This window comes from Corythoichthys intestinalis, chromosome 21, assembly GCF_030265065.1.
Source record: "Corythoichthys intestinalis isolate RoL2023-P3 chromosome 21, ASM3026506v1, whole genome shotgun sequence".
In the NCBI taxonomy this organism is placed as follows: domain Eukaryota; kingdom Metazoa; phylum Chordata; class Actinopteri; order Syngnathiformes; family Syngnathidae; genus Corythoichthys; species Corythoichthys intestinalis.
In genome coordinates this window covers 18,528,539-18,554,285 of record NC_080415.1, presented here as the reverse complement: position 1 = coordinate 18,554,285, position 25,747 = coordinate 18,528,539, and the positions used below count along the sequence as shown (strand labels likewise).

At 41.0% G+C, this 25,747-nt stretch overlaps 1 protein-coding gene across 1 annotated transcript in view; it reads right to left on the bottom strand.

Moving 5' to 3' along the window:
* bahcc1b (BAH domain and coiled-coil containing 1b) overlaps positions 1–25,747 on the bottom strand; it is a 132,048-nt gene that overhangs the window by 40,192 nt on the left and 66,109 nt on the right. Inside the window, exons 4-11 of the mRNA XM_057825424.1 lie at positions 21,807–21,917; positions 18,048–19,973; positions 17,344–17,455; positions 16,696–16,877; positions 14,878–15,006; positions 13,856–14,028; positions 9,839–10,208; positions 5,113–5,952 (exon numbers count right to left, since the gene is read on the bottom strand). Of these exons, the coding sequence (XP_057681407.1) occupies positions 5,113–5,952; positions 9,839–10,208; positions 13,856–14,028; positions 14,878–15,006; positions 16,696–16,877; positions 17,344–17,455; positions 18,048–19,973; positions 21,807–21,917 (3,843 nt within the window). The remainder of the gene's footprint in view (positions 1–5,112; positions 5,953–9,838; positions 10,209–13,855; positions 14,029–14,877; positions 15,007–16,695; positions 16,878–17,343; positions 17,456–18,047; positions 19,974–21,806; positions 21,918–25,747) is intronic.

The window sequence follows — 25,747 nt, the reverse complement described above, 5'->3', positions numbered from 1 at the left end:
GAAGAAGTGTGTGTGTGTGTGTGTGGGGGGGGGGGGGGGTCAGCCTGTTAGTGCTCCGACCATAGACCGCACTCTACATCAAATTGGTGTGAATGGCTGTCACCTCAGGAGGACGCCTCTTCTGAAGACGGTACACAAGAAAGCCCGCCCGTCTCATCAGACCATAGGACATGGTTCCATGTACTTTGTTGGCATGTCTTCGTCTTCAGTACGCTGTTGGCGGGCTTTCTTGTGTATCATCTTCAGAAGAGGATTCCTCCTGGGGTGACAGCCATGCACACCAATTTGATGTAAAGTGCGGCGTATGGTGTGAGCACTAACAGGCTGACCCCCCACCTCTTCAATCTGTGCAGCAATGCTGACAGCACTCCTGTAATGAGTCACATGACATTTTGGAGTGAAAATAACAAGCAGTACTCAATTTGGACATTTAGGGATGTACGTAGTTTCTATGGGGTGTATTCATTTAGATATTAATGGATATATTTTGAGTTATTTTGAGGGGAAAATAAATGAACTTATATAAGCTGCACACAGACTACTTTTCATTGTGTCAAAGTGTCATTTTGTCAGTGTTGTCCCATGAAAAGATATACTAAAATATCTGCAGAAATGCGAGGGGTGTACTCACTTTTGTGATACACTGTATTTGCAATAGTACCAGCAGTATTTATTAAGGATTTAGTGTAGGTTTTTGGGCTGTGGAACGAATTAATGGAATTATAATGCATACTTATGGGAAAATCCTGCTCGATTTAGGACCATTTCGACTTACAAACAAGGTCCTGGAACGACTTAACTTCGTATGTAGAGGTACCACGGTATTCAGAACAGAAACATAAAAACCTTGACACAAAAGCTCCTGCCTGTGCCCAAATAAGAAACGGTGCTAATTTATACAGAGAAGAAGGTATCTTGATTCCGCTGCTATCTGTAATTGCGATCTGCAGCGAATGCCTGAGATATTCTTCCGCACCAAGGAGCAGTGTGAATGCATCTGCTCGGAATCGCTTTCATCTCCCGGACAGTCACGATGACAAAAATTGCCATCAGCAGTATTAATAACGTTCCACGCGGGGAAACCAAGCAGATTTTTTTTTTTTTTTTTTTTTAAATAAATGTGTTGCGATTTGGCCAGCGTTTTGCAAGCCGTGACAGGACTTATTGATTTCACACCTATTATCACACATGCATGTGAAACGTGCATTGCGCCGACATGCAAAACAATGCGCTCGCTATCTGTCGCACACACTCGTGCAGACGATTTTTACACGTATTAATTCTGTCAACAAGACACGGGATTTACGGACAAGATTACAATGGTTTAATCATAAAAGAAGAGGTGGCGAGAATGGGGAAAAGAAGAAAAAAAAAAAAAGGAGAATGAAACGAAGAGGCAGAATGAAGCCTGGTGGGGAGACACAGAGTCTGATGGAAGAGAGCAGGGATTCATCCGGGATTACTTAACAGCTTATACAGACGCACACACTCGTGCGCGGGCAAATTCACAGACGCACGCGCGCGCACGCTGGCATAAATAAAAACACTTTCTCTCAGAGGGACAAGAGGAAAATAGGAGCGCTTACAGGAGAAGTGTTTAAAAGGAAAAGGGTCTAATTAGCAAAGCAAGACGCCAGAGCCTGGGGGACACGCTGGTGCGTCTGTGCATATGTGTGTTAGTGTGTGGATGTGGCTCATTTCCAGAGGTGGGTAGAGTAGCCACAAATTGTACCAAGTAGAAGTACTTTAAATTTTGAATAAATTGACTCAAGTCAAAGTAAAAAAAATATATTAGTATGTATTCACTGAAAAAAACCTGCTGATAAACTTTTGATTGACATTTTTAATATAAACATGACCATCAATTTGATGTAAACCAGAATAGAAATCCTCTCAAGGCAAGTTCTGCCACAAGATTTTTATTTTTATTTTTAAATACACTGTGGCTTACTGAATTTCAATGCTGACAAAATTCAGTGTTAAAAATCCATATTCAGGCTTTATTCAAGCAAGATTTACTTCCATACAATCACCTGGAAAAGATTTTACGATTTATCATATTTTGATCACATAGTGTTTCCTTTTGACACGAACAAAATTAAATTATCCCCCTCCCGGAAAAGACTTTTTTTTAAATTTATTTTTTCTAACCATCACATAAGCACCCAATTCATTTGAATGGGTTAAGCTCAAATGTATTAGACATCTATCTAGAGCTGAAACTCGAATAACTCGAGTAACTCAAGTTTAAAAATTGATCGAGGAATTTCATTCGCCTCGAGGAATCGTTTAATTTTTTCCAGCTTTAAGCATCACCGACTACTTTGCCCAGACTACTTTTAATGCGGTCCAACACGCTGACGTACTTACGTACTAAAAGAAAACAGAGGCGGCGGATATATTTGATTTCGACCATGCATGGATTTAAAGATAACGACAAAGAAGCCGACGAAAGCCAGGAGAAATGTACCGAGAAAAGGCAGAAAATGTCAAAAGGGTGCGAGCATTTCAAGCTGGAGACCAAGGCGAACACTGTTTCATGTATTACTGTAAGACAGCGCTTGCATAACAATACCCCCGCCCAGCACTGGCTACCCGCGGTCCCACTAATGCTTCCGCACCCCCGGCTGGACCCCACGACCGATGACCGCCCCTGAAAACTGGTCCAGGCGCCACCGCCGACTGCACGCCTAGCCCCCGCTCTACCGAAGGAACCACAGAGGAGCGATACTCGGGAAGGGGTCAAATTAAGATAACATAGTGCTATTAAATAAGATTAACGTTACTGTACCTTGCTAACGTAACGTTAGCCCTGCGTAGGGCTAGGTTTCTATTAATTATGACTACTGTCGATGCATGGCTAATGTGTCTTTCATACAGGCTTTATTTAATCTGTAAAAACAGCGCTGTAGAGCGATTAGGGTGTAAAATAAAAATAATACTGTGATCCCTCGCTAATTCGCGCTTCAAACTTCGTGCCCTCAGTCCATCGTGGATTTTTTTTTTTTTTCAATTAAAAAGCAGATAAATAAATACAGATTAGCTGTCCCGAGCCGATCACTAAGTCTCACGCTCACTCCCTCCCTCTCTCTACCTGCGCTTTGTTCGTGAGAGTGAACTGGAGTTGCTTATTAAAGTAAATGACGATTGAAAGACGGTTAAGCTTTGATCTTGCCAGAGACTCGACCTTCAAAGGGCCGCATGTGTCAGTCATCATTGAACTTGTTAAACCGTTGCTGTGGCAACTCATTGTGTGTAAGTGAGCAGCTGGAGCAAATTTGAGACACTCAATGAAGTATTTTATAAAGACAAGCATTCTTTTAAAAAAACCTTTTTTTTTAAATGGATTGGGCGTCTACTTTTTTTCTTGCTTAAAAACAATTCTGTGGGACAGTAACATGTTTAAAACATAATTATTACATTTAACGTGTTAAAAACCATTTATCAAAATATATACATATATGGCGGAAAAATCAGACAAAGCTGAAAAAGGAGTTTCTGCTGCTGCACCCCTCTTGAAAATTAACTGCTGTAATTTAAGCCAAAAGGACTGTTGTGTTTGATAGACCAATATGCTGCCATAGCAGTTTCATGGCGCATTAAGCGACCGAACTATTTTTAATTTGTCCGTTTTACCCAAGAGACCCCCGTTTACAGACAACGCGCAACCGCTTTTGTTTCAACCCAGCCATAAATAGACGTTATGTAATTATATTTATTATTCGAAATGTCTATCACAAAAAAACGACTATATAAAATTATTCACAATGACAAAAATAGTGTCTGTAAATAGATCACGGATATGTATCTCATAAATATCGCTTAATTATATTATTTTGTTGCTGTCGCATTTTCCCCGATATTTTAGATGATAAATAATCGATCCAAACAACAACAACAAAAACCTTTTAAAAGGGTAAATATTTGAAAAAGAAAATCTCGACCACTACTTGATGTCTGCGATTTCTGCATTGCGACCCTTGTTATATTACCCTGTTTCACCCATAAAATCCCCAAAAGGTCCAGCTGTGGCCATTCACAGCTGTGTCTTGACATTCGGTGAGACATGCTACACAGAGTTTTTGGATCGAAACAAGGTAAGTACGCGGTAATATCTCGTTAAAATCATGGTGTCTTTAATTATGCTCTGTCATGCTCTCACCTCGAATTAGCGTTTAGGGGTTTAATTAAAAAAAAAAATTTTTTTTTTTAAACGCCCTCTTGTTCAAAATTTTTCTTCTCCCAGAAAATTAAGCTTTCCAATGATGTATCACACATGCATACAGGACAATTTTGAAATTTGGCCAAATTAGGGGTCTCAGAGTGGAACTTCAGGTCACCTGAGTCTTTTCCGCCATATATATTCACTATTTTGCACTATTGGTCTATTGAATATAACCTGTTTTGACCATGTGTAAAAGCCAAAAACGCCTATACCTGCAGTTTGTGTTGGATTGTCCAATACAAAACTATTCAGTCATATTTTTTTCTGTTGAATGTTTATCCTAACAGGTTGGTCGAGCATGTTTGGTTGTCAAAAGGACATCATTATTACATATTTTGACAAGAGATTTTGGGATTTTTGTTGTTGTTGCCTTTTTGGGTCCAAAATGTTGATTGGTCAGTGAAGAAAACAGCAGTTTGCGAATTAAGGTTATGGTTTCCTGAAAAAAGGGACCCAACCTGGCAATTATGAATTTTTTCTTTGAAAAAAGCAACATCAAAGGCATGCAAATTCGGCAAAAATAGGCTTGTGTCATGGGTGTCCAAACCTGTCCTCAAGGGCCGCTGCGAGTCCTGGTTTTTGTTCCTACCAATCGAGCACAGACAGTTTAACCAATGAAGTTTGTGCTAAAACCAGCAGCACCTGACTGCAATCAACTGATTACACTTGTGGGACACCAAATTGGTGAAAGGTTGTCCTCATGATGGGTTGGAACAAAAACCCGCACCCACTGCGGCCCTATGTGGAATAGTTTGGACACCACTGGCTTATGTGTTGACGGGTCAACCGTCACATAAGCATCCAATCCATTTGAACGGGTAAAGCTCAAATGGATTGGACATCGATCGCCATACAAACGATATCATAAATTAGGATGGGCTTGTCACCTTCGTCTTGGTTCTCTTTGCCCTCCAGACTCCTCTGCTGTATCTCTAGCTCAGCCAGTTCTCCAAGAATCTCCATACCATGATGGACCATGGGACTAGGAGGCCGGGGCACGGGTACCGATGCTTGCAAGGCATCTCGGGTGGCGCACAGGGCGGCGGCAATGAGAAGTTCCAAACTCCACATATAGGCACCTTCCTGCTGGGCTGCCATACTTCCAGAAATAGAGGGAAGCCCATCTGAGCATGGCGAGTTGGCTCGAGATCCTTCCTGGTCATCTCCAGTTCTTTCAATCGCTTCTTCTTCACCGTCGACGACCAATTCTTCATGTTGATTTGTTTCCTCTTCCTCCTCTTCTCTCTCTTGTGCAGTGGAGTTGAATGGTTCACACTCCATTTTTTTGCCTGGGAGCTCCTCTTTTCCGCATTCCTTCTCAACCTCATCGTCTTTGGATATCTCAGCTTGCTTTGGGGCTTTGCTCGCGGCCGCGGCAGGGCTGGTTGGATCCGGGACAGAAGATTGGGAAGGGCAAGGCAGCAGGCCAGAAGTAGTCTTTTCATGATCCGGAACAGAGCATCCATCCTCTTGACTCTTCTTTTCTTCTGGGGGTCCACTGTGGGATTCCACCACTTCACAGTCTCCCTCCTCCTCTTCTTCTTCTTTCCTCCTGGTCTCATCTTTAGTGAGAGGAGGGACGTGGGGCAGAGGCTGGAGAGACTTTGAGTCAGGCTCCGCCGGCTCTGCTTCCTGTGAGGCTTGCTCAGCCAAGCGGGCCTCTGGCGGCGAGGGTCCAGCCTTGAATCCCATGGAGAGTGGTGGGAAGGCGTAAACAGGTGGCAAGTCTGGTGGAAAGAAGACAATGTGAGTTCAAAACTTCACAGAAAAGGACAAAATAGCATAATGAATATGTACAAAGAATCTGAAAATCTTCAGGGAGGGAGGCGGATTTGTATCGTTTGTTCATTTTTCATTTTTGGTTTTTAATGTATGGCCATTCAGTTCTCGCAGACAGGATGACGAATGTGATTAAAGTTGGCATAATACACTGACAGCAGGGTGCAGATGGAAGAGTGTGTGAATGTTACAGTATTCTATAGTCTGTGTATGTGTGAGTGGAGTGTGAGCAGGATATTGATGACACTCTGCCATTTCCCTGTGATTGCAGCACCAGCCCTGTCACCCATGCACTCCTATTATTGATGGTATCCCTCCACCCCTTGACAATGCAGCCAGATGAATGCATATCCTTCCGCCTGTACTTCTCAAGGACCCCTGAAGGGTAAAGAGGGCAGGTCTCTCTCTCTGTCATACACACTGAGGGCCCATATGCTAGGCTTGACCTTAATAGCTGGCCTGACCGCTGGCCTTCTTTAGCTTGCAGAGAAGAATATTGCCCACATGCACGCACACATCAGGGCTTGGCAAGACAATGTGGTTACCCATGACTGTTATTTCTATACCCCCACATGTTGGACTCAGAAAATTTGAGGTCACCATTTTGAGAAGGTGCATTTCCAATAGTGGGGATGGATGTTATTAATGCATATATACTAAATCTCATTGATAGACTGAACAATATTTTTTTCTGTTTTTGCAGCAGGGGTGGCAAAGTACTCACACAATGTTTGAGCACAAGTTCGGATGCTACAGTAACAGTAGATGTATTGTCCTTAGGGCTGCAGCTATCGAATATGTTAGTAATCGAGTAATCGACTGAAAATTCTATCGATTAATCGAGTAATCGGATAAAACAAATATATTTTTAGGTGAAGAGCAATTATAAATGGACATGAGAAAACAAGACATTTCATCTAATCTTGAACCATTTTCAGTCAATCAATGTCTTTATTTTCAATGTATATTGTTGAAAACAGCCAACAATTGCATATCAGATGTAACTAGAATGAAAAAAAAAGACATTCACTGCTTTCACTCCAAAAAACCTTTAGATCTTATTTAAAAAAAAAAAAATATATATATATATATATATCTAAAAATGCCGTTACGCTAGATAACACACATCACTTAAAAGTTAGGATTTTTTTCCACGTGTTTCAATTGAATTTCTATTTGTGTCAAGCCATTTTTAAGTTCAAGTGTTTTAAGTTAGTCTAAACTGTAAGTCCTGATAGGATTTTGAGTTTTTGCAGTGTTCAAAATAAATGTATGATACAGGCTGTATTGGAGCACATTAGGGACTAGTGCTACTTGGTGTTTTATCCAGCAATGACTACTGAGCTAAAATTGATATTTAGCGTTACTGAGTTTTTATTTTACACCCTCATCACTCCACAACGCTATGTTATGTTAAAGCCTTTATGTAAGACACGTTAGCCACGCATCGACAGTGGTCATAATTAATAGAAACCTAGCCCTCCGCAGGGCTAACGTTACGTGAGCTAGTGACAGTAACGTTAATCTTTATTTATTAGCGCTTAGCGCTCTTTATTAGCGCTTAGCGCTCTACTGCTTTAAGATGGCGGCTGTTTATTAACGCTGCCCAGATGCGGCCGAGTCTGTCATTTCGCATTTAGTTCAATATACATGTGATCTCTATGAGACTCATCAGACGCTACCTGCTACCAACGTAGCATCGTGCGGGCTAGTATTTAGCAACGTCGATGTCGTTTGTAGCGGCTGTCGGTTGCAGTAAGTTTTTTTTTTTTGCTTCTTCCTCACGCACGTGACATCAGCGCGTTGTCCCGCATTAAAAGTAGTCCGAGCAAAACGTGATTCTTAGAGCTGTCAAAATAAACGATTACTCGAGGTGAATAAAATTACTCGGATCAGTTTTTAAACTCGAGTTACTCGAGTTGCTCGAGTATTCGTTTCAGCTCTAATTGTCTTCATTACGTTTAAAATAATAATAATAATAAAATCGCTTCAAAAGTGTTAAATTTAACATTCCGAAAGGGTAAAATTTTACCCTGCAAAATTTTGTGTTAAAATTACCTCCAAAATGGGAGTTACTAACTCGGCAAAAAAAATATTTTTACACCTTGAAGTGTCGTCGTATACAGTGAGGAAAATAAGAATTTGAACACCCAGCAGTTTTGCAAGTTCTCCCACTTAATAAGTAATGATGGGCGGGTTCGAATTTTTCATGGTAGGTGGTTGTCTGCTGTGAGACACAATTTTTTTTAAAAATCCAGAAATTATCGCGTATGATTTTTTAACAATTTATTTGTTTATTATACTGCTGCAAATTAGCATTTCAACACCTGAGAAAATCAATGTCTATATTTGGTAGTCGTCTTTGTTTGCAATTATAAACGTCAAACATTTCTAACTTTTCACCAGGTTTGCACAGACTGCAGCAGGGATTTTGCACCTCTGCTCCACACAGATCTTCTCTAGATCAATCAGATTTTTGGACTGTCATGGTGAGCTTCCTCCAAAGACTTTCTATTGGGTTTAGGTCTGGAGACTGGCCTGGCCCTTCCAGAACATTGATATGCTTTTTACGAAACCACTCCTTGGCTGTCTGCTTTGGGCCATTGTCATGGTGGAAGACCCAGTCACGACCCATTTTCAATGCTCGAATTGAGGGAAGGAGGTTATTCCCCATTTCTCACAATAAATGGCCCTGGTCATCTCTCCTTAATACAGTGCAGTCGTCCAGTCCCATGTATAGAAAAAAACCCTCAAAGCAAGATGCTACCACTCCCATGCTTCACAGCAGGGATGGTGTTCTTGGGATGGTAATCATCATTTTTCTTCCTCCAAACACTATGAGTGGAATTAAGACCAAAAAGTTCCATTTTGATCTCATGTGACCACATGACTTTCTCCCATGCGTCCTCTGAATCATCCAAATGATCATTAGCAAACTTAAAACAGGCCTGGACATGTGCTGGTTTAAGCAGGGGAATCTTCTGTGCCATGCATGATTTTAAACCATGACGTCCTAGTGTATTACCAACAGTAACCTGGGAAATGGTGGTCCCAGCTACTTTCAGGTCATTGACCAGCTCCTCCTGTGTAGTTCTGGGCTGATTCCTCACCATTCTTAGGCTCAATGAGACCCTACGAGGTAGATCTTGCATGCAGCCCGAGTCCGAAGCAGATTGACAGCTTCTTCCATTTTCTAATAACTGCTCCAACGGGGTATCTTATATCACCAAGCTGCTTGGCAATTGCCCAGTAACTCTTTCCAGCCTTGTAGAGGTCTACAATTCTGTCTGTGGGATCTTTGGACAGCTCTTTGGGTGTATGGGGTGGACAGGTGTTTATATGCAGCTCACCGTCTCAAGCAGGTCAAAAAATCAGACTCAAAAGGTCCACCTCCACTCCACTTATTTAGGAGAACAAGCGGAGCGGAGGTGGACATTTTAAAGGTGACTAAAAAATTAAGGCTCACAATTCTAGCTACTAGACAGGTGTTAAAATACTTATTTGCAGCAGTATAATACAAATAAATTGTTAAAAAAAAATCATACACAGTGATTTCTGGATTTTTTTTAGATGGTCTGTTATAGTGGACAAGCACCTACCATGCCGCCCATCATTTCTAAGTGGGAGAACTTGCAAAATCGCAGGGGGTTCAAATACAAATTTTCCTCACTGTATAAACACAAGAAAGGGCTTACATTAAACACCGTTAGAGTTGCTCTAAGGCTGCTTATTTTCACTTAAATCTACCCCAGGACCCTTCCACTTGTTTTATTTAATTCTTTCCCTCATGATGTAGCATTTAACCATTAATTAATTATTATTATTTCAACTCACCGGGCTCTAGGGATTCTGGGAAGTCGTGAGGTGGCTGCCCCTCTCCCCGGTCACTGGTCCTCTCCAGACCTTTGGGTAGAAGCGACGGAGCAGGGCTGAGTGCCGGAGAGCGAGGGGCAGCCGCAGCCGGGCTTGGGGCAGGGGTCAAAGGATTGGGCGGGTGGTTTCGCCTGGAGGGGGAATGATAGCAGGGAGACTGACGACTGGTGGGACACAGCCCCGGTGACGCAGTGGATGTCTTTGGTGGGGGAGGCGTGTGCGAGAAGGGCTTGGTCACATGAGAGGACGAGGTGGAAGAGGAGGATGATGAAGGCGTTCTCGACGCTGTTGGAGAGTCTTCGATTAGAGCGGCGTGCTCGTCATGTTTTCGCTGCAAACACATAAGCACACACACTCAAAAAATGGGAATACGAGTCTTTCCAATATTCACCAACAGGACACAACGCATTTTAACAAATATTGGTAATATATATATATGTATATTACGGCTGTCAAACGATTAAACTTTTTAATCGAGTTAATTACAGTTTAAATATTAATTAATTGTAATTAATCGCAATTAATCGCAATTCAAACCATCTATAAAATATGCCATATTTTTCTGTAAATTATAAATATATTCTGTAAAATAATTTGTTGGAATGGAAAGATAAGACACAAGATGGATATATACATTCAACATACGGTACATAAGGACTGTAGTGGGCATTTCACTCTACTGTCATTTAAATCTTTCTATGCTGTCCTCACTCCGAAGCGTCTACTATTTCCAAAGCTAGACAGCTAGTGAACGACGCCTTAATAATCAGACTTCTTCCTTTTTCATCTGATTTATTAATAAAATGGCCTCAAATCACTGTCCACTTTAGACCGAAGTGAAACTACAAAAAAAAGTACACAAGCATTGCATTAGCAACAACGTTAGCTTAGCACGCTATACAGGTTCACTAAAAATATAACATTTCGCTTACTAACATAATATGTACATTCTTTACAACAACCATACTTACGGACAAATCTTGTCCAAGGATCATATAAGCACAACATTACAACGTAGGCGTCAGCCCGAGACGTCGTGCAGCCATATTGAACTGGCAAGAAAGCAATAAACCATGTCGCAAAGCGACCACAAGAGTTCGCTGTTAGACAGCATAAAAAGACTTGCTGTAAAACTTACCAAAAGGCAGAATACTGTCTGAGCAGGACATGTGCGTTAATTGCGTCAAATATTTTAACGTGATTAATTTAAAAAATTAATTACCGCGCGTTAACGCGATAATTTAGACAGCCCTAATATATTTATATATATATATATATATATATATATATATATATATATATATATATATATATATATATATATATATATATATATATATATATATATATGTATATATATATATATATATGTATGTATTATATATTATATATATATATTAATAACTCTTTTTTTCCCACTGACATTGATAAGGTATCCAATCAGGGGTGTGCAAACTTTGGCTTCAGAGCTGCATCAGCCTCTTTTCATCCTATTTATGTGAATTTAAATTCATTTGTCACTAGATACACATCCAACCAATTTGGATTAGAAAGGGCAGGTAGTGCTTTCTAATAATCTGATAAGTGCATTCATGTATGAACTCTATTTATATGTACATTATAGTTACAAAAAATACTTATGATAATAGAAAAATGCAATGATTCCAATGGCATAAGCAGTGGCTGTTGAATGTGATTTGTGAGTATCACTGGTGTTCTAAACTAGGTATGTGCCGGTTTCCGGTTTCAAGGTTTACCGGGGTTGAAAAGTCACGATTTTAAAACCACTAAAAATTTCCGTCATACTTTAGTATGGTATTCGCTATTTTTATGTGCCAAAAATGCAGCGAGAAATCCGTTGCTTGGAACGACAGCGCTCCCCCTCCGGTTGTTGCTCTGTCCTTTGTCTGTTGCGGTGCTGTAGAATAGACACAATGGCTAAAGGTGTTGAAACTACACCTGAGCCCCCCCACCCCGCCTCAAAAAAGTCGCTAGTATGGGAGTACGTCGGCTACCGAAATGAAACAGATGGTCGCAGGTTAGAGGAGGAAGGACAGCAGGACCTCCAACATGATCATGATGAACCATCATCAGTCACTTTACACAAAATATAAGGTAAGTAAACGCTGTCATGAACGTTTCCCACCGGCTACGAGAGTTCACTCTAGCATGTTTAGTGTGTCTAGTGATGGTAAAACAAATACTATCACGTAAGCTTGTTAACGAGGCAGATAACATGGGTAGTTAGCATGCCAAGAAGGCTACCCAGGTTCCTCTCTACCATTACCCTACTGTTGTAAAGTCTTCCACCATTGTAAACATCTGTTCAAAATAACATTTTCATAATACAGCCTGTGGTGTTTTTTCTCTCTGACGACTTTCTGTGTTGAGAGAGGGCGTGCGTGTGTGTATAATGTGTAAATAATGATAGGAGTCATACACACGAGCTCCGTCTCTTACTGTCACTCTCAATTATTATTCAACTAATATAATATTGGGAACTTAATATTGGATAAGTTCTGAAATAAATGATAAAAACCTGACAAAGCTGGCGATATCTTTGGCGATGATACCACAATAATAATTGTCATCTTAACTCAAAAAGACTGGCGAACGGTGGTCTTTGGAAGACTATGGAGATGTATTGTTGAGCCAGTTCACGGATGCGCACCCCACACTCATATTTTTCTATAATATGCATCTTCAATTCAATGGTAAGTGTCACCTTGACCATCTGTATAAACCTTTTTGAAACCTGTGTTGATGTCTCTCACAAGAAAATTTGCCGTGCGTACGTCCGCGGTGCTGTCATGTCGTCGTATTTCGAGCATGTCGTCGGATGTCAAAACAAATGGCGAGTTAAATTTTACGTCGCGTGTCGAAAAGATCGTGTGCCGAAGCGATCATATGTCGAGGTACCACTGTATATTAAGTCCAGTTCTATATTACCAAGGGTTCTTGTTCTAATGTTGAGCAACTTGGGTTGTGGCTGTGTCTATAAGTTCTATTTTTTTTCTAATTTGATTAAAAATATGTCAGCTATTTGTTTTTTGTTATTTTTAGGGCTGTCAAAATTATCGCGTTAACGGGCGGTAATTAATTTTTTGAATTAATCACGTTAAAATATTTGACGCAATTAACACACATGTCCCGCTCAAACAGATTAAAATAACAGTACAGTGTAATGTCCGCTTGTTACTTGTTTTTTGGTGTTTGGCGCTCTCTGCTGGCGCTTGGGTCCAACTGATTTTATGGGTTAGTACCATGAGTGAGCATGGTGTAATTATTGACATGAACAATGGTGAGCTACTCGTTAATTTTTTGATTAAAATTTTTACAAATTTTAATAAAACAAAAACATGAAGAGGGGTTTTGATATAAAGTTTCTATAACTTGTACTAACATTTATCTTTTAAGAACTACAAGTCTTTCCATCCATGGATCGCTTTAAGAGAACGTTAATAATGTTAATGCCATCTTGTTGATTTATTGTTATAATAAACAAATACAGTACTTATGTACCATATGTTGAATGTATATATCCGTCTTGTGTTTTATCTTTCCATTCCAACAATAATTTACAGAAAAATATGGCATATTTTATAGATGGTTTGAATTGTGATTAATTACGATTAATTAATTTTTAAACTGTAATTAACTCGATTAAAAATTGTATTCGTTTGACATCCCTAATTATTTTATTTATTTATTTTTAACATGATATTCATGTTGATGTTCTAATTTGCAAATATGTTGTGAAAAATTAAACAAAAAATCCTGTTCAATTTTTTTTAAACCCATACATCTCAAACTTAGTAACACATTTTAGACCCCTAGTTGCAATACCGTGATACTGTGAAACCGCTGTATTTTTGTTAAAGGTTATCATACCGTCAAAATCTCATACCAGCACATGCCTATTCTAAACAGCAAGTTTCACATTCCCGTCTCCTTTTTTTATTTCAGTTTTTCTGGTACCTGTCCTAAGGAATGACGTTGCAAATGTTCCAATGCCCTTTGCTGTTGTAGCGCGTAGAGCTCCTGTTGCCGTAGAAATGAGGATCGAGAGTAGACGGGGTGGTGCTGTAGGTGAGGGGGCGGGCCACGACCACCGTAGACCGGAGGCCACAGACCTGACTGTTCTAAAACGTCTAGAGGACAGAAAAAAATGAGTGACTTTAAAGCCGGGCTTTGTTCCTTGATGAAGAAGTGAGCCATACATGGAGGGAGCAGTATCAACTCTTTAATAAAAACAAAAGTGTCACAAAGGGTTTTGTTAATAGCCTCCCTCACACCTTCATTCATATTTTTCAACAGTCTTTCAAATGAGTTGTTTTTCTACAGAGCCCCACCCTGTACTCATATGAAACACACACACGCTCACACACATATGCCTCCTTGGCTGCTTTGTCACTGGGAACCTTTGTTCTGTGAGATTAGCCTGAGTGGGCTAATGTTTCCCAGGGGAAGGGTTCAGTGGATGCACTTCCCTTCTCCGCAGGAACTCCCACGGAGCAGAGCAAGGGAGGCGGGAGATAATTAAATTTCACAGCCTGTTTGCAAAGAAGCATTCAGACACACACACATACACACACGTTCTTCTTTCTCTAGCATGGCTAAGATGTAAAACAGAACCTTAACGCTGAGCGACGTCTCATGTCGGTCCAGACATGACGACACAACTAAGTTTAGATGCTTGCACACACACGCATGCCAGCCAAATCCTGTCACGAGAGAGATTGAACGTCAGTTAAAATGGTTTGCATAATGCCGGGCCCATGCTGCTGAGGGCAATGGAAATAGCTGCTCCTATTAACGAAGCTATAAAACACGCTCCCACTGACAGAGGGACTTAGTTGAGCATTATATTATGATTAGCCAATGATACTAAAACTCTGGGAGAGAAATGGCAGCGGTTCCGTTCGCGCAAATGGAGAAAAGGAGGGAGAGCTGGTCGGAGGGCAGTCAGCGCTTGTGTGTGAATTTGTGCGCGGATGTACCAAGGTGATGATGAGGCCCAGGCTCTGTGGGAAGAACCATCAGCGGCGAGCTGGGGTCTTGGGTGAGTGAGCCAAGCACAGGCTGAAGAGGGCTGGGTAAACCTGGGGGGAAGCTGGCACTCATTCCCACTGGAACAAAGGGTGCAATAGTGGACTCAGCATGCAGTCATCCAAATCAAATAAGGGGTGAGATAGTCTTCAGATGCTATCAAGAATGCAAATATTAGCTAATTGCCTGCCATTGACAATAATAGGCGTCCAATTATTTTTAAACTGTGAGGACTGGATGGGAATGCTCATCTTTCAGTTCCATTGGTGGCGCTAGACCACTGGTTCTTAACCTTGCTAAAGGAACCGAACCCTACGAGGGTCACATGTGCATTCACCGAACACTTCAGAATTGGATATAAAGTACATTTTAAAAAGAATTGTAAACCTTATCTTAAACTTTAGCTAGAAAGCTAATACCAGAGCAAATTCTTCTTCAGATTTTGTCACATATTTCAAGTACAGTGGTACCTCTATATACGAAGTTAATTCGTTCCAGGACCTTGATCGTAAGTCGAAATGGTCGTATGTCGAGCAGGATTTTCCCATAAAAATACAATAGAATACCATTAATTCGATCCATAGCCCGAAAACCTACACTAAGTCCTTAATAAATACTGCCGGTACTATTACAGATGGCAATTACACACAGCAAAACAAATAGAATATAAATAAAAATCGGGATAATAATCGGGTTCCAATGTGGCGGTTTTGTGGCGGTTTTTGTCTTGCGTACTGTACCTGAATGCACCGCGTGGCTGATGTCATAGTGAGATAGCTGCGTGCAGTAGAGATTTCAGTTTCACTTTTAATGTCCTGTTGTTTTTAGCGTATACTGCGGGGGACAGAAGGCGTGTTGTGCTGCACAAGTTTGGAAATAAATGATTAAAAACCCGACGAAGCTAGCGACTTCCTTGCTGATGTTACCTCAATAATAATTATCACCTTAACTTATAAAGACTGGCGAACGGAGGTCGGAGGAGGACATTTTACGGCAGTATTGTCGAGCCAGTTCACGGACGCGCATATTTCCATCTTCATTTCAATGGTAAGGGTCACCTTTTTTCACAATCGCACTAACCTTCTTGGAGCCCATGTTTAAGGAAATTCCCGGTGCGTCCGTCTTACGGGAAACCAAAGAAACTGCGGCTCTGTCGTAAATCGGCGTATTTCGAGCATGTCGTCGGATGTAAAAACAAATGGCAAGTCAAATTTTACGTCGGATGTCGAAAAGATCGTGTGTCGAAGCAATCGTATGTCGAGGTACCACTGTATATTTCAAAATAGGTCAAAATTTGACTCCAGGCTGACTGCTGTTGTACTTCCTCATACCTAGTGCGAGTCAACCTTCCACTGAGCAAACCAGTTTCTCATCTTATTAGATAGAGGGCTAGCAGTTGAAAGAAATTCAATATAGCCTGTAAATTAGTGGATTTAGCCAGTGTACGAAAATAGGGCCCTTCGCCAAACCCCTTAAACTCACTGACCGAACCTCTGGGGTTCGATCGAACCCAGGTTATGAATCACTGCGCTAAACGTCTTATGCGGAAAAGGGCGGCAAATGAGTTAAGGTGGTATTACGCTAAAAAAGGATTTTCTTTTAAAATGTTCTTTTTTCACTTCATAGAAATCGACTTCATTTTGACTGGGAGGGGCAAATGATGTATGATGTAGTGCCCCTTAACTACTAAATGGATTGGACGTCTATCACCGTCAATGGCAGCTGATGAGTTGATCAAGAACAGAACAAGTTAAAGACGGCACACTCACTATATGAATGTCCCATCCAGAGGGAAGGACTTCCTGTTCTCTGCATCCAATGGTGAGCGTGTGTGGCAGCGTCTGTCCCCAACTGGCTTGCGCCTCCAGGCACCAAAAGGTGAGAGGTCAAGTCACCATGGCAACTACTTGATGGGTGGATCCTAGCAAACTCCATTCGATCCTTATTGTCCCTTTTCAAACAATGGCAGACACAACTTTTGTCATTATCCTCATTACCACTCTTGGTGTTGTCACAATCACCATTATGATCATTATCATCCTTGTGATCTTTATTACCACCACAACCATTATATTTATCAAGTATGAGTGAGTGACTGTTGTCATCCTTTTTTTTTTCTTTTTAAAATTATAATAGAGCTACATAATAAGAGCGGAGACTTCAGAGAAATTTGCATTAGTCCCCATAACATTAAGGCACCGCTGCTCATCTCTGAGACTAAGAGATAGTGTTTGCATGTGTGCTGGGGTGGTACTGAAATACTACATCAAAGGCTGAGTGGAGTAAATGGAGTGACTGAGGGGGCGTAAAAAGAAGAGAGCTTCAGACCAAAAGACATGGACAGAGACTAAAAGAACTGCAAAAAGACTGAATATGTCTAGAAGTATTCATTCATGAGTTGGTGAATTACAAAGTACCTAATGATCAATTCTCTGTCCCTGTCCAGGTGATGAACACTGATCTGATCCTCTGTCATCCTCTTCCTTTCCTCTGCCTCACGGCCAAGTGGATACACGGGTCGGGACACTCCTAGAACAAAAATGAAGCTAAATGCTCACAACAAACCCATAGAGAAACAAACAAGATCACATTCGTTGTTTGTTTTGTTCATTTAAATGGAAATTTTAGTACTTGTCCTATTTTGATGCTAAAAGCCTACCAGGAGTTTGTGTAGTATGAATTTGTTTGATTGGTAGGATTGATTCCTTGCTCCAATGGGAATTGAAAGTACATGAAGTGAGCTTTCTCTGAAACAAAGCTCATCTTTCATACCCTTGGGAACTTAACAGAACGACAAAGCTTTGTGAAAGTGTGACTTAAGAGACACGTCAGTTTTTAGAAGACCGCAGATTCAATAAAATATGGCATTCATCTCATCTATCTATAGTGCAAAATGACAAGTTGAGATAGAAGCCGTTCTCAGTTTTGATTGTAAGATTCTGGTGTGCTTGAAAATTTGTCTGCAATGTTATAATTGGCTGGCCTGTTGAGTCCCCAATTAACATCAAACAGATCAAGAAATGGAGGATACACCAACAGCTCACATTTCCTTCGATATAGCCCAAAGCCACAAAATAGCATTAATTGACTTTGGATTGAACGAACATAGACCATGTCTGACCTTTCATGCTGGGCAGCACTCTACTCTGTCTGCTGTGTCCAGGGGTGTCGTCTGGAGAACGATGGGGGGGCCTGGCCACGGCTACTGCAATACCCACCGGAGGCTGCCTTACCTCCCCTTCTCCCGCTTCCCCGGCCTCCCTCCCACCTTTGTCGCCCTTCTCTCCCTCGTTAGAGGAGCCTCTGCGAGGAGGGAGCGACTGTTTGGGTGGGTCTTGTAAGGAGCTGTTTCTGCCTCCGCCTCTTTCCCCCTTCTCTGATCTCTCTCCGCCCTGCTTGAGGCAGCCCAAGCCTCCAAAGGGGCTCCGCTGGGGCAGTAGTAGAGGCTGCTGGGAGCTGTAGTTCATCAAGTTCTTCATGGCATTGCCCTCTCCTGAAGTTGACTGGTTGTTGTCTTTGTTAGGGCCTGGGGTGGCCCTTACGTCACTATTGCTAGCAGATGTATAACGGGACTCATTTCTCTGGTCTTCCTGTTGCCCTCTTCGAGCACCACAAGGTGTTGTCCCTTGACAACTGTCTCTGCCCTTTTCATCAGTGCTGTGGCTGTTGTGCTGCTGGTGTCGTATCCTTGCCACCTTCTGTCCCTCCCTCTGAACCGCAGCCCCTACTCTTCCGTCAGATCCGGATTGAGAACAGTCCTTAAAAGGTGGAGAGCCATTCTTGGATGTGGACCACCGTCCGGCCCCAAGGTACGTCCCCTGGGTATCTGGTGGAAGTGAGGGTCGGTAAACATCCTCCACAAGCTCCACATCTCTGAGAGATGAGGTTGTTTCCAGGCTGCAGGATCGCAGCTCCGGCTGAGAGCTCGCATTGGGATTGTGTTTTTGGAAGTGCTGTGTTTGTTGGCTCCAGTCGGGAGGTTTGTCAGCCTTGCCATATCCCAGCTGCTGCATATGTGTTTGGGATTTGTCTTTCTTCTGGCAACTGCTAAGGCGACTGAGGTGCTGAGAGGGGCTTTCATAAGATCCATCTCCATTCCTGTCCTCCCCTTTTTTACTACCAGATCCCGCGACACGACACTCGGGGGTTGCCAGATCTCCCAGCGGACCAGCAGAGGGGACAAATGTCGGGCCTATGATTTTTGCCTCCCTGCTAGACCCGGCGGAAAGCGGATCTTTGGAAGGTACGATGGTAAGAGGTGCTGGAGGGCAGTAAAACTCAGGATGCGGATGGTGATGTGGGTGAAGCCAGCTTCCTACTACTGCTGAGCCCATGTGCAAGGTATGAGGCGGGGGTGGCGGAGGTGGAGGAGGCATTGAGTAGGAAGCCACAGAATGAGTGGGTGCCAAGATAGCTGTGGCTGCGGCCGCACCTCTTCTTATACATTCCGAGGAGGCAGTTGAAGAGTCACTGATCCTCATATCCCCGTTTATGGGTTCTCTATGGCAACGCCTACTGCCTCCAGAAGGAGTTCTACCAGCTCCGCCCCCACTACAGCTGCTTAATGTGCTCCCTTTCTCAGATGAGCCAGTCTCTGCACCGGAAACACTAGAAAGTTTACAGGCACTCAAATGTTTCCCTCCTCCCTGGCTGTCACTGTCTCTGTGCTCCTTGTGTCGCTCCAGAGGGTGTCTGGAATCCTCCTCCCTGCTTTGGGGCGTAAGGTGAAGCTGGGGAGCATGCGGTGCATGCGGGTAGGCTTTGTGATGAAAGCTTGATGGAGTGGCAGCAGGGCTTGTCTGCTGGTGTTTGTCTTTGTGTTCCTGGTGGCGCTCCTTACTGCTCGACCTTTCTTTCTCTTTCGACAACGATGCAACAACTTTCTCGCCCGAGTCCCTGGTGCTCTTGCCACTTCCTCCCGCACTAGTCGTTTCTCGGCTGCAGGAGCTGAGCGAGTGCCCGGAACCGGTTCTGGTCAGTGGGGGAAGGCTGTGATTGGTGGACAGCAGAGGGGGCTGGGTAGGAAGGCCTCTCAGGTAGAAGTGGTCTAGGAGAAGAGAAGATTCAACTTGAGTCTGAATAAAAGTGAGCTAAAATTTAAGAACTGTGGGAAACTGACTTTCAGGTGCCAATTGATTATAATGTAATGGCTGATGTTGTAAGAGATGATTTTTTTTTTTTTGTAACAGACATCTTCGAAATCCACAATTTTATGGAGGTAGATTTGTGTCTTTATTATTCAAACAACAAAAAATGTATTTGGAACCTCTTTTTCTTTGATTGAATTTTTTTTTTTTTTTTTAATTTAAGTCGTTTTTTTTTTTTTTATTGAAACAACTTTTTTGATTGACGTAATGTAGTTTTGCGTTTGGACCACGCTTTGGCTGGGACATTTGTGTCTTTATTATTCAATCAAAATATAAGTTACTTCAAACAAAAAAATATATATTTTCAAAAGAAAAATCACTTCAATCAAAAATTTTGAAAAAAATCAATCGTAGAAAAAAAGTTTTTGAGTGTAAAAATTTATTTGAGACTCAGAAATTCACATTTGAACACTTAAGCCCCGTCGCTTCAGCTTTGAATGAGTTTCGTGTCACTCGCGGGCCGTCCACTTGATAGCCGGCCTCCGCGCCTGGGGGTTGATGTCGGGTTGATATCGTGTGCCGTGACAGGGCACCGTACCGTCGTGGGGACTCCAGTGAGAACCCGATGTCACACCGCTGTACCTGTGCCCTATTTTCTGCTTGGACTCGAACAGAGTCCGGTGGCTGGATGGAGCCCTGGTGGCCATTATTCTTGCTTCATGCTTTTATGCCATTGGCGTAGTCACCTGCCACTCAAACATGTCGGAAGTAGGATCTTTGTGTCAAAATGATTCAATCGGAAAAAAAGGGCCTTCAAAACTTTTTCCACTTTAAAAAAAAAAAAGTTTAAAACTTTTTGCTTTTCAAAAAAAGTGACACTTCAATAATAAAAAAAAATATATATATATATATATGAAATAAAAAATGTTTTCAAAAAAAAAATTTTTTTTTGCAAGTGATTTTTTTTCTTTGATTAAAAATAGTCTTTTTTATTGAAGCAACTTTTATTTGGGATTATATGATTCAGACGCTAATGTCCTACCCATAATATAGCTCAAACACAAAAAGGATCGCTTCAATCAAAGAAAACAGTTTCAATGAAAAATTAAGTGTTCAAATGCGAATTTCTGAGTCTCAAATAATTTTTCACATTCAAAAACTTTTTTCTACGATTGATTTTTTTTTCTCTTAAATTTATGATTGAAGTGATTTTTCTTTTGAAAATATTTTTTTTTTGTTTGAAGCAACTTATTTTTTGATGGAATAATAAAGACACAAATGTCCTAGCCAAAATGTGGTCCAAACGCAAAACTACATTACGTCAATCAAAAAAGTTGTTTCATTAAAAAAAAAAAAAAAAAAAATCAATCAAAGAAAAATAGGTTCCAAATTCATTTTTTTGAGTTTCAAATTTATTTTTGCATTCAAACACATTTTTTGATTAAAGCGACTTTTTCTTTGATTGAAGATAAATATTTTGATTGAAGCAACTTTTTTTTTTTTCAATTGAAGCAACTTTTTTTTGATTGAATAATAGACATATCTACCTCCATATAATTTGCATACTTTAACACTTTTAGCAACTGTCTATCAAATGAAAAGATATAAACTCTGTGTTACCAGTCCATTTAAAGGCCCATAATTTTTTTTTTTCCTACATTAAATGAAATATTGATATTTATTTATTTATTCATTTATTTTTAGAAGAATGGAAAGTAATAATGTTATTTCAAAGGGGAAATTACATTTATTTTGAGCCTGGTCATGGACTCACTATAGGAATAGTTACTTACCTTTTTGAGTTTCAAAGAAGCGATGCTGTCCATAAAGACTGTTGTTATGGGGATCCAAGGGACTCATGGGAAGAAAAGGGGAGGCAAGACTTCCTGAATAGCTGGGGTACCCTGTCAGACGGAGAGGAGAGCAGTGACATTCAGCAGCTCTCTAAACATACAATTTATTTCTACAATCTATCATTAAATTGCCACTTTGTAAAACAGAAAAAATACATGGCTAAATTCACTTTTGCACTAACATGCCATGAAACTTGGCGTTATTTACAGTGGACAAAGTGGTGACAAAAACCACAGCAGACAGCTACTGCCAAATGTTTGTAGCATTTAACCGGATGGAATTTGCTTTCCTCCAAAACACATTTCTTCCCCCAAACCCAAGACAAATAGTATGAACCATCACAGAGAGTGCACGCACACACACAAGCCTCTAAGGAGGTCGCTGGGAGGTAAATGGTCGTTCCACTCTGTTCCCCGTCTTCAAGGACGTTGAACTGCATTGTGAAATTGCGGAGGTCTTACTGGCGGTGCTGACGGGGGGTGGAAGTGCGTAGAATTGGGTTCTGATCACTGTGGCTACGTGCGTGTGAAGATAAAATTGCACAAATCATAGCACAACACACCATACAAGAGGCACCCATCTACTCAGGAGGGGACCAAAAGGCCGGAATTGTGTTTGTGTGCGTGCTCTGTTCTTCAGCAGCTGGTTTCATGCCCCACAGAGTGTCCTTGCTGGCCCGTTAATTGGCAGCCGTTAAAAGTTTAATGGTGGTGGCCAAAGTAAACAGCACTCCATAAAAACTCATCCTACGCATTCCACAGTCGCACTGCTAAACCACCAACACCCCCTTTTTCTGCTCCAGCATGTGTGTCCGCGTTTGGCGGGGGCCGGGGGACTCTGTGCTTGTTCATGCGGCCATGTAAATGCAGCAATGTGTACGCTACACTTTGTGTGTGTGTGTGTATATGTGTGCATGATTACTCTGAATGGTTAACAACCAGTGAATCTAAATGGCGACAATTAGCCAAAAGGCTCTATCAGCCATCTAAAGCCAATCCCCCGAGTAATGATGAGTGATAAAATTCAGGAGGGTGGGAAGAAGGGAGGAACAAAGACTGCTAAGGAAAAGAAAAGGCGAGGTGGAGGACCAAAAGGACGAAGGGTTAGACAGGGTTGTCAAACTCATCTTTGCCGCAGGCCACATCTTAGTGATGGTTTACTTCGAAAGGTCATTACGGCTGCCAATTAATGCTGCCACGACTAATCAATTTAGTGACAATTAATTGATTATCAAATTAATTGGCAGCTATTTCGATACTTGATTAATCCTTTAGCAATATTGCGGACTTAAAAATTGTTGTTTTCAAGTGTCTTAATAGCAAATATTCTCTTTTTATTTGCACATTTTTAATTATAGTTGCCTTTTTGACTTTTTAACCGATATCGCGATATTGTCCAACTCCAAAAATCCAATACCGATATATGCGGTCATGGACTTAACATATTATGGCTAATTGTATTATAATGATAAATGTAACAACTTCAAGATTTTCAAAATAAACATTCTGTGAAAAATGAGAGGACAATAGAAGTTATGGAGAAAGTCAATATTCTGCACCACTAAATCTTTGAAGGCAACATGCATATTGGCCCAAAACCAATAATGAAAAACCAATGTCGATATTATCCGATACAATTTTAAAATGCTTTTATCAACAACTCTATTTTTAATTTTAATAAATGAAAAGTGAAAGAAAAAGAAACAGCAACTATCCTCTATTCATTAAAAAAACAAAAAAGGAAAAACAGTATTCGTTTTTTTTTTTTTTAATGAAAACTATGTAAATTAAAAAATAAAATAAAAAAAAAACAGAGAAAATACATTAAAAATTAACGTACTGGCCCGAATATAAGGCGGTGTTTTTTGCATTGAAATAAGACTGAAAAAGAGGGGGTCGTCTTATATTCGCGGTCTAGACATTATACCCATTCACGACGTTAGATGGCGCCAGATATCATTAAAGATCTCAGCTACTCTCCCCATTCACCACGCTAGATGGCGCCAGATATCATTAAAGCGATCATCTGTCATGACAGATCTCAGCTTCTCTCAAGTTTAACCAGTTTGCATTATTTTATTGCAATGTTTTTCTTTATTCAGATTTGTTTCAAAACTACAGTTACAGTTAGACTTCACTTTGACGGTTAATGCAGTTATTGCAATTTTGTTGTTTTATCACAATAGATTGGTTTATTTGCATTTCAAAAACCCGAAGCCATTCATTACGAATGTGGTTGCACTTTAGTTTACATATTTAAATGTTCAGATATTAAGATTTGAATGAGGCAAAATAACATGCTTTTTCTCTCAAATATATTGTTATAATCATTTGTTTCGGATGTACTATAATTATTTTCTGTATAAAAATTAATTTGGTGTTCAAAAAGTCTTTTTTCAAACTTGAGTCTTGAAAAAGAGGGGGTCGTTTTATAATCAGGGTCGTCTTATATTGGGGCCAATACGGTATGAAGTATCATCATTTTCACACTGAAAGGCGCACTTGAGTATAAGCCGCTACCCACCAAATGAGACACGAAAACGGCATTTGATCATAGATAAGCCGCACTGGACTATAAGCCACAGCTGTCCTGACTGTATTATTGATATTTACACCAAAAGATATTAACTGGTAGCACTTTATTTGACAGCTCCATCAGACTACTGTCTTCTAAGATCAAATGAACCACCATGAAGCTTTGAACCATTTGGCTGCAAAGCTTCATTGCTTCAAGTTTCGTTTGGCCATCACTGCTCCCTTGGGGGAGGCAGTCAACCTCTGCTGCCACCTGCTGTCAACACTGTTGTTGTCCAACATGCCTCCCAGCATGCATTGCAGCGCTACAGATCTAAATATCAATCAAAATTCATGTTTTGTACTAATTATTCATTCAGTTAGTGTTCCAGTTGTTTCATTAATTGCTAGTTATGGTATTTGGTAAGACTTTGACAGTGGCATCATAAGACTGTTGTTAGGCAATCATAATTATGACATGACACTGTCATGAGCATTAATGACTGCTTATAACACATGTCATTCAGTGTTATCCGGCAAATTATCTCACTTTTGAATGGATGTAAAAGACCCGAGCTTGACAATGGAGTTAGTGACATAATTTGCCGGATGACACTTAATGACATCTGTCATATGCATTGATTAATGCCCATGTTTGTGTCATGTCATAATTATGATGGTCTTATGACAGTCTTATGATGGCGCTGTTATATAAAGTGTGACCTATTAACCCAAATAAATCAACAACTAAGCCGCATTGGACTTTACGACTATAGTCCGAAGATTACGTTAATATTCTCTGAAATTATCCCCCCCAAAAAAACATGTATTTAAATTTTATTTCAGCATTAGGCAAGAAGACGATGCACATAATTTACTTTCGTTGGCCGCTCAAAAAGGATGTTTCAGGTCAGATCTGACCCCCAGGCCTCGGGTTTGATGCCTGCGGGTTAGAGATTTAATAAATGACAAAGCCGGAGCGCGAGTAAAAGAGACACCAAAAGAAGAGGGCCTGTCAATATGAAAAGCCCGTAATGCGATGTTGCTGCCACGAGGCGAACAGGGAGGCAAATATGTGTGCGTTGTTTGGAAGATGAAGGGAGGAGTGAAAGGGAAGTGGAGAGCTTTGAGATGGAAGAGATGAGAGGACATCAGTAAAGAAAGTAAGAAGAGGAGGCATGAAACAAGGACAGGTGTGTGTGCGCGTGTGTGTGAGTGTAAATATGTCATACAACTGTGTGTGTGTCGGCCAGGTCTCTCCTCTTTGTGCTGGCTCCACACTCAACTCTCTGGACAGCGGCCAGCTGGCAGCGCGCCCGGCGGAGCTCCCTGGCTTGAATTCTTAAAAACAATCATTTGTAGTGTGT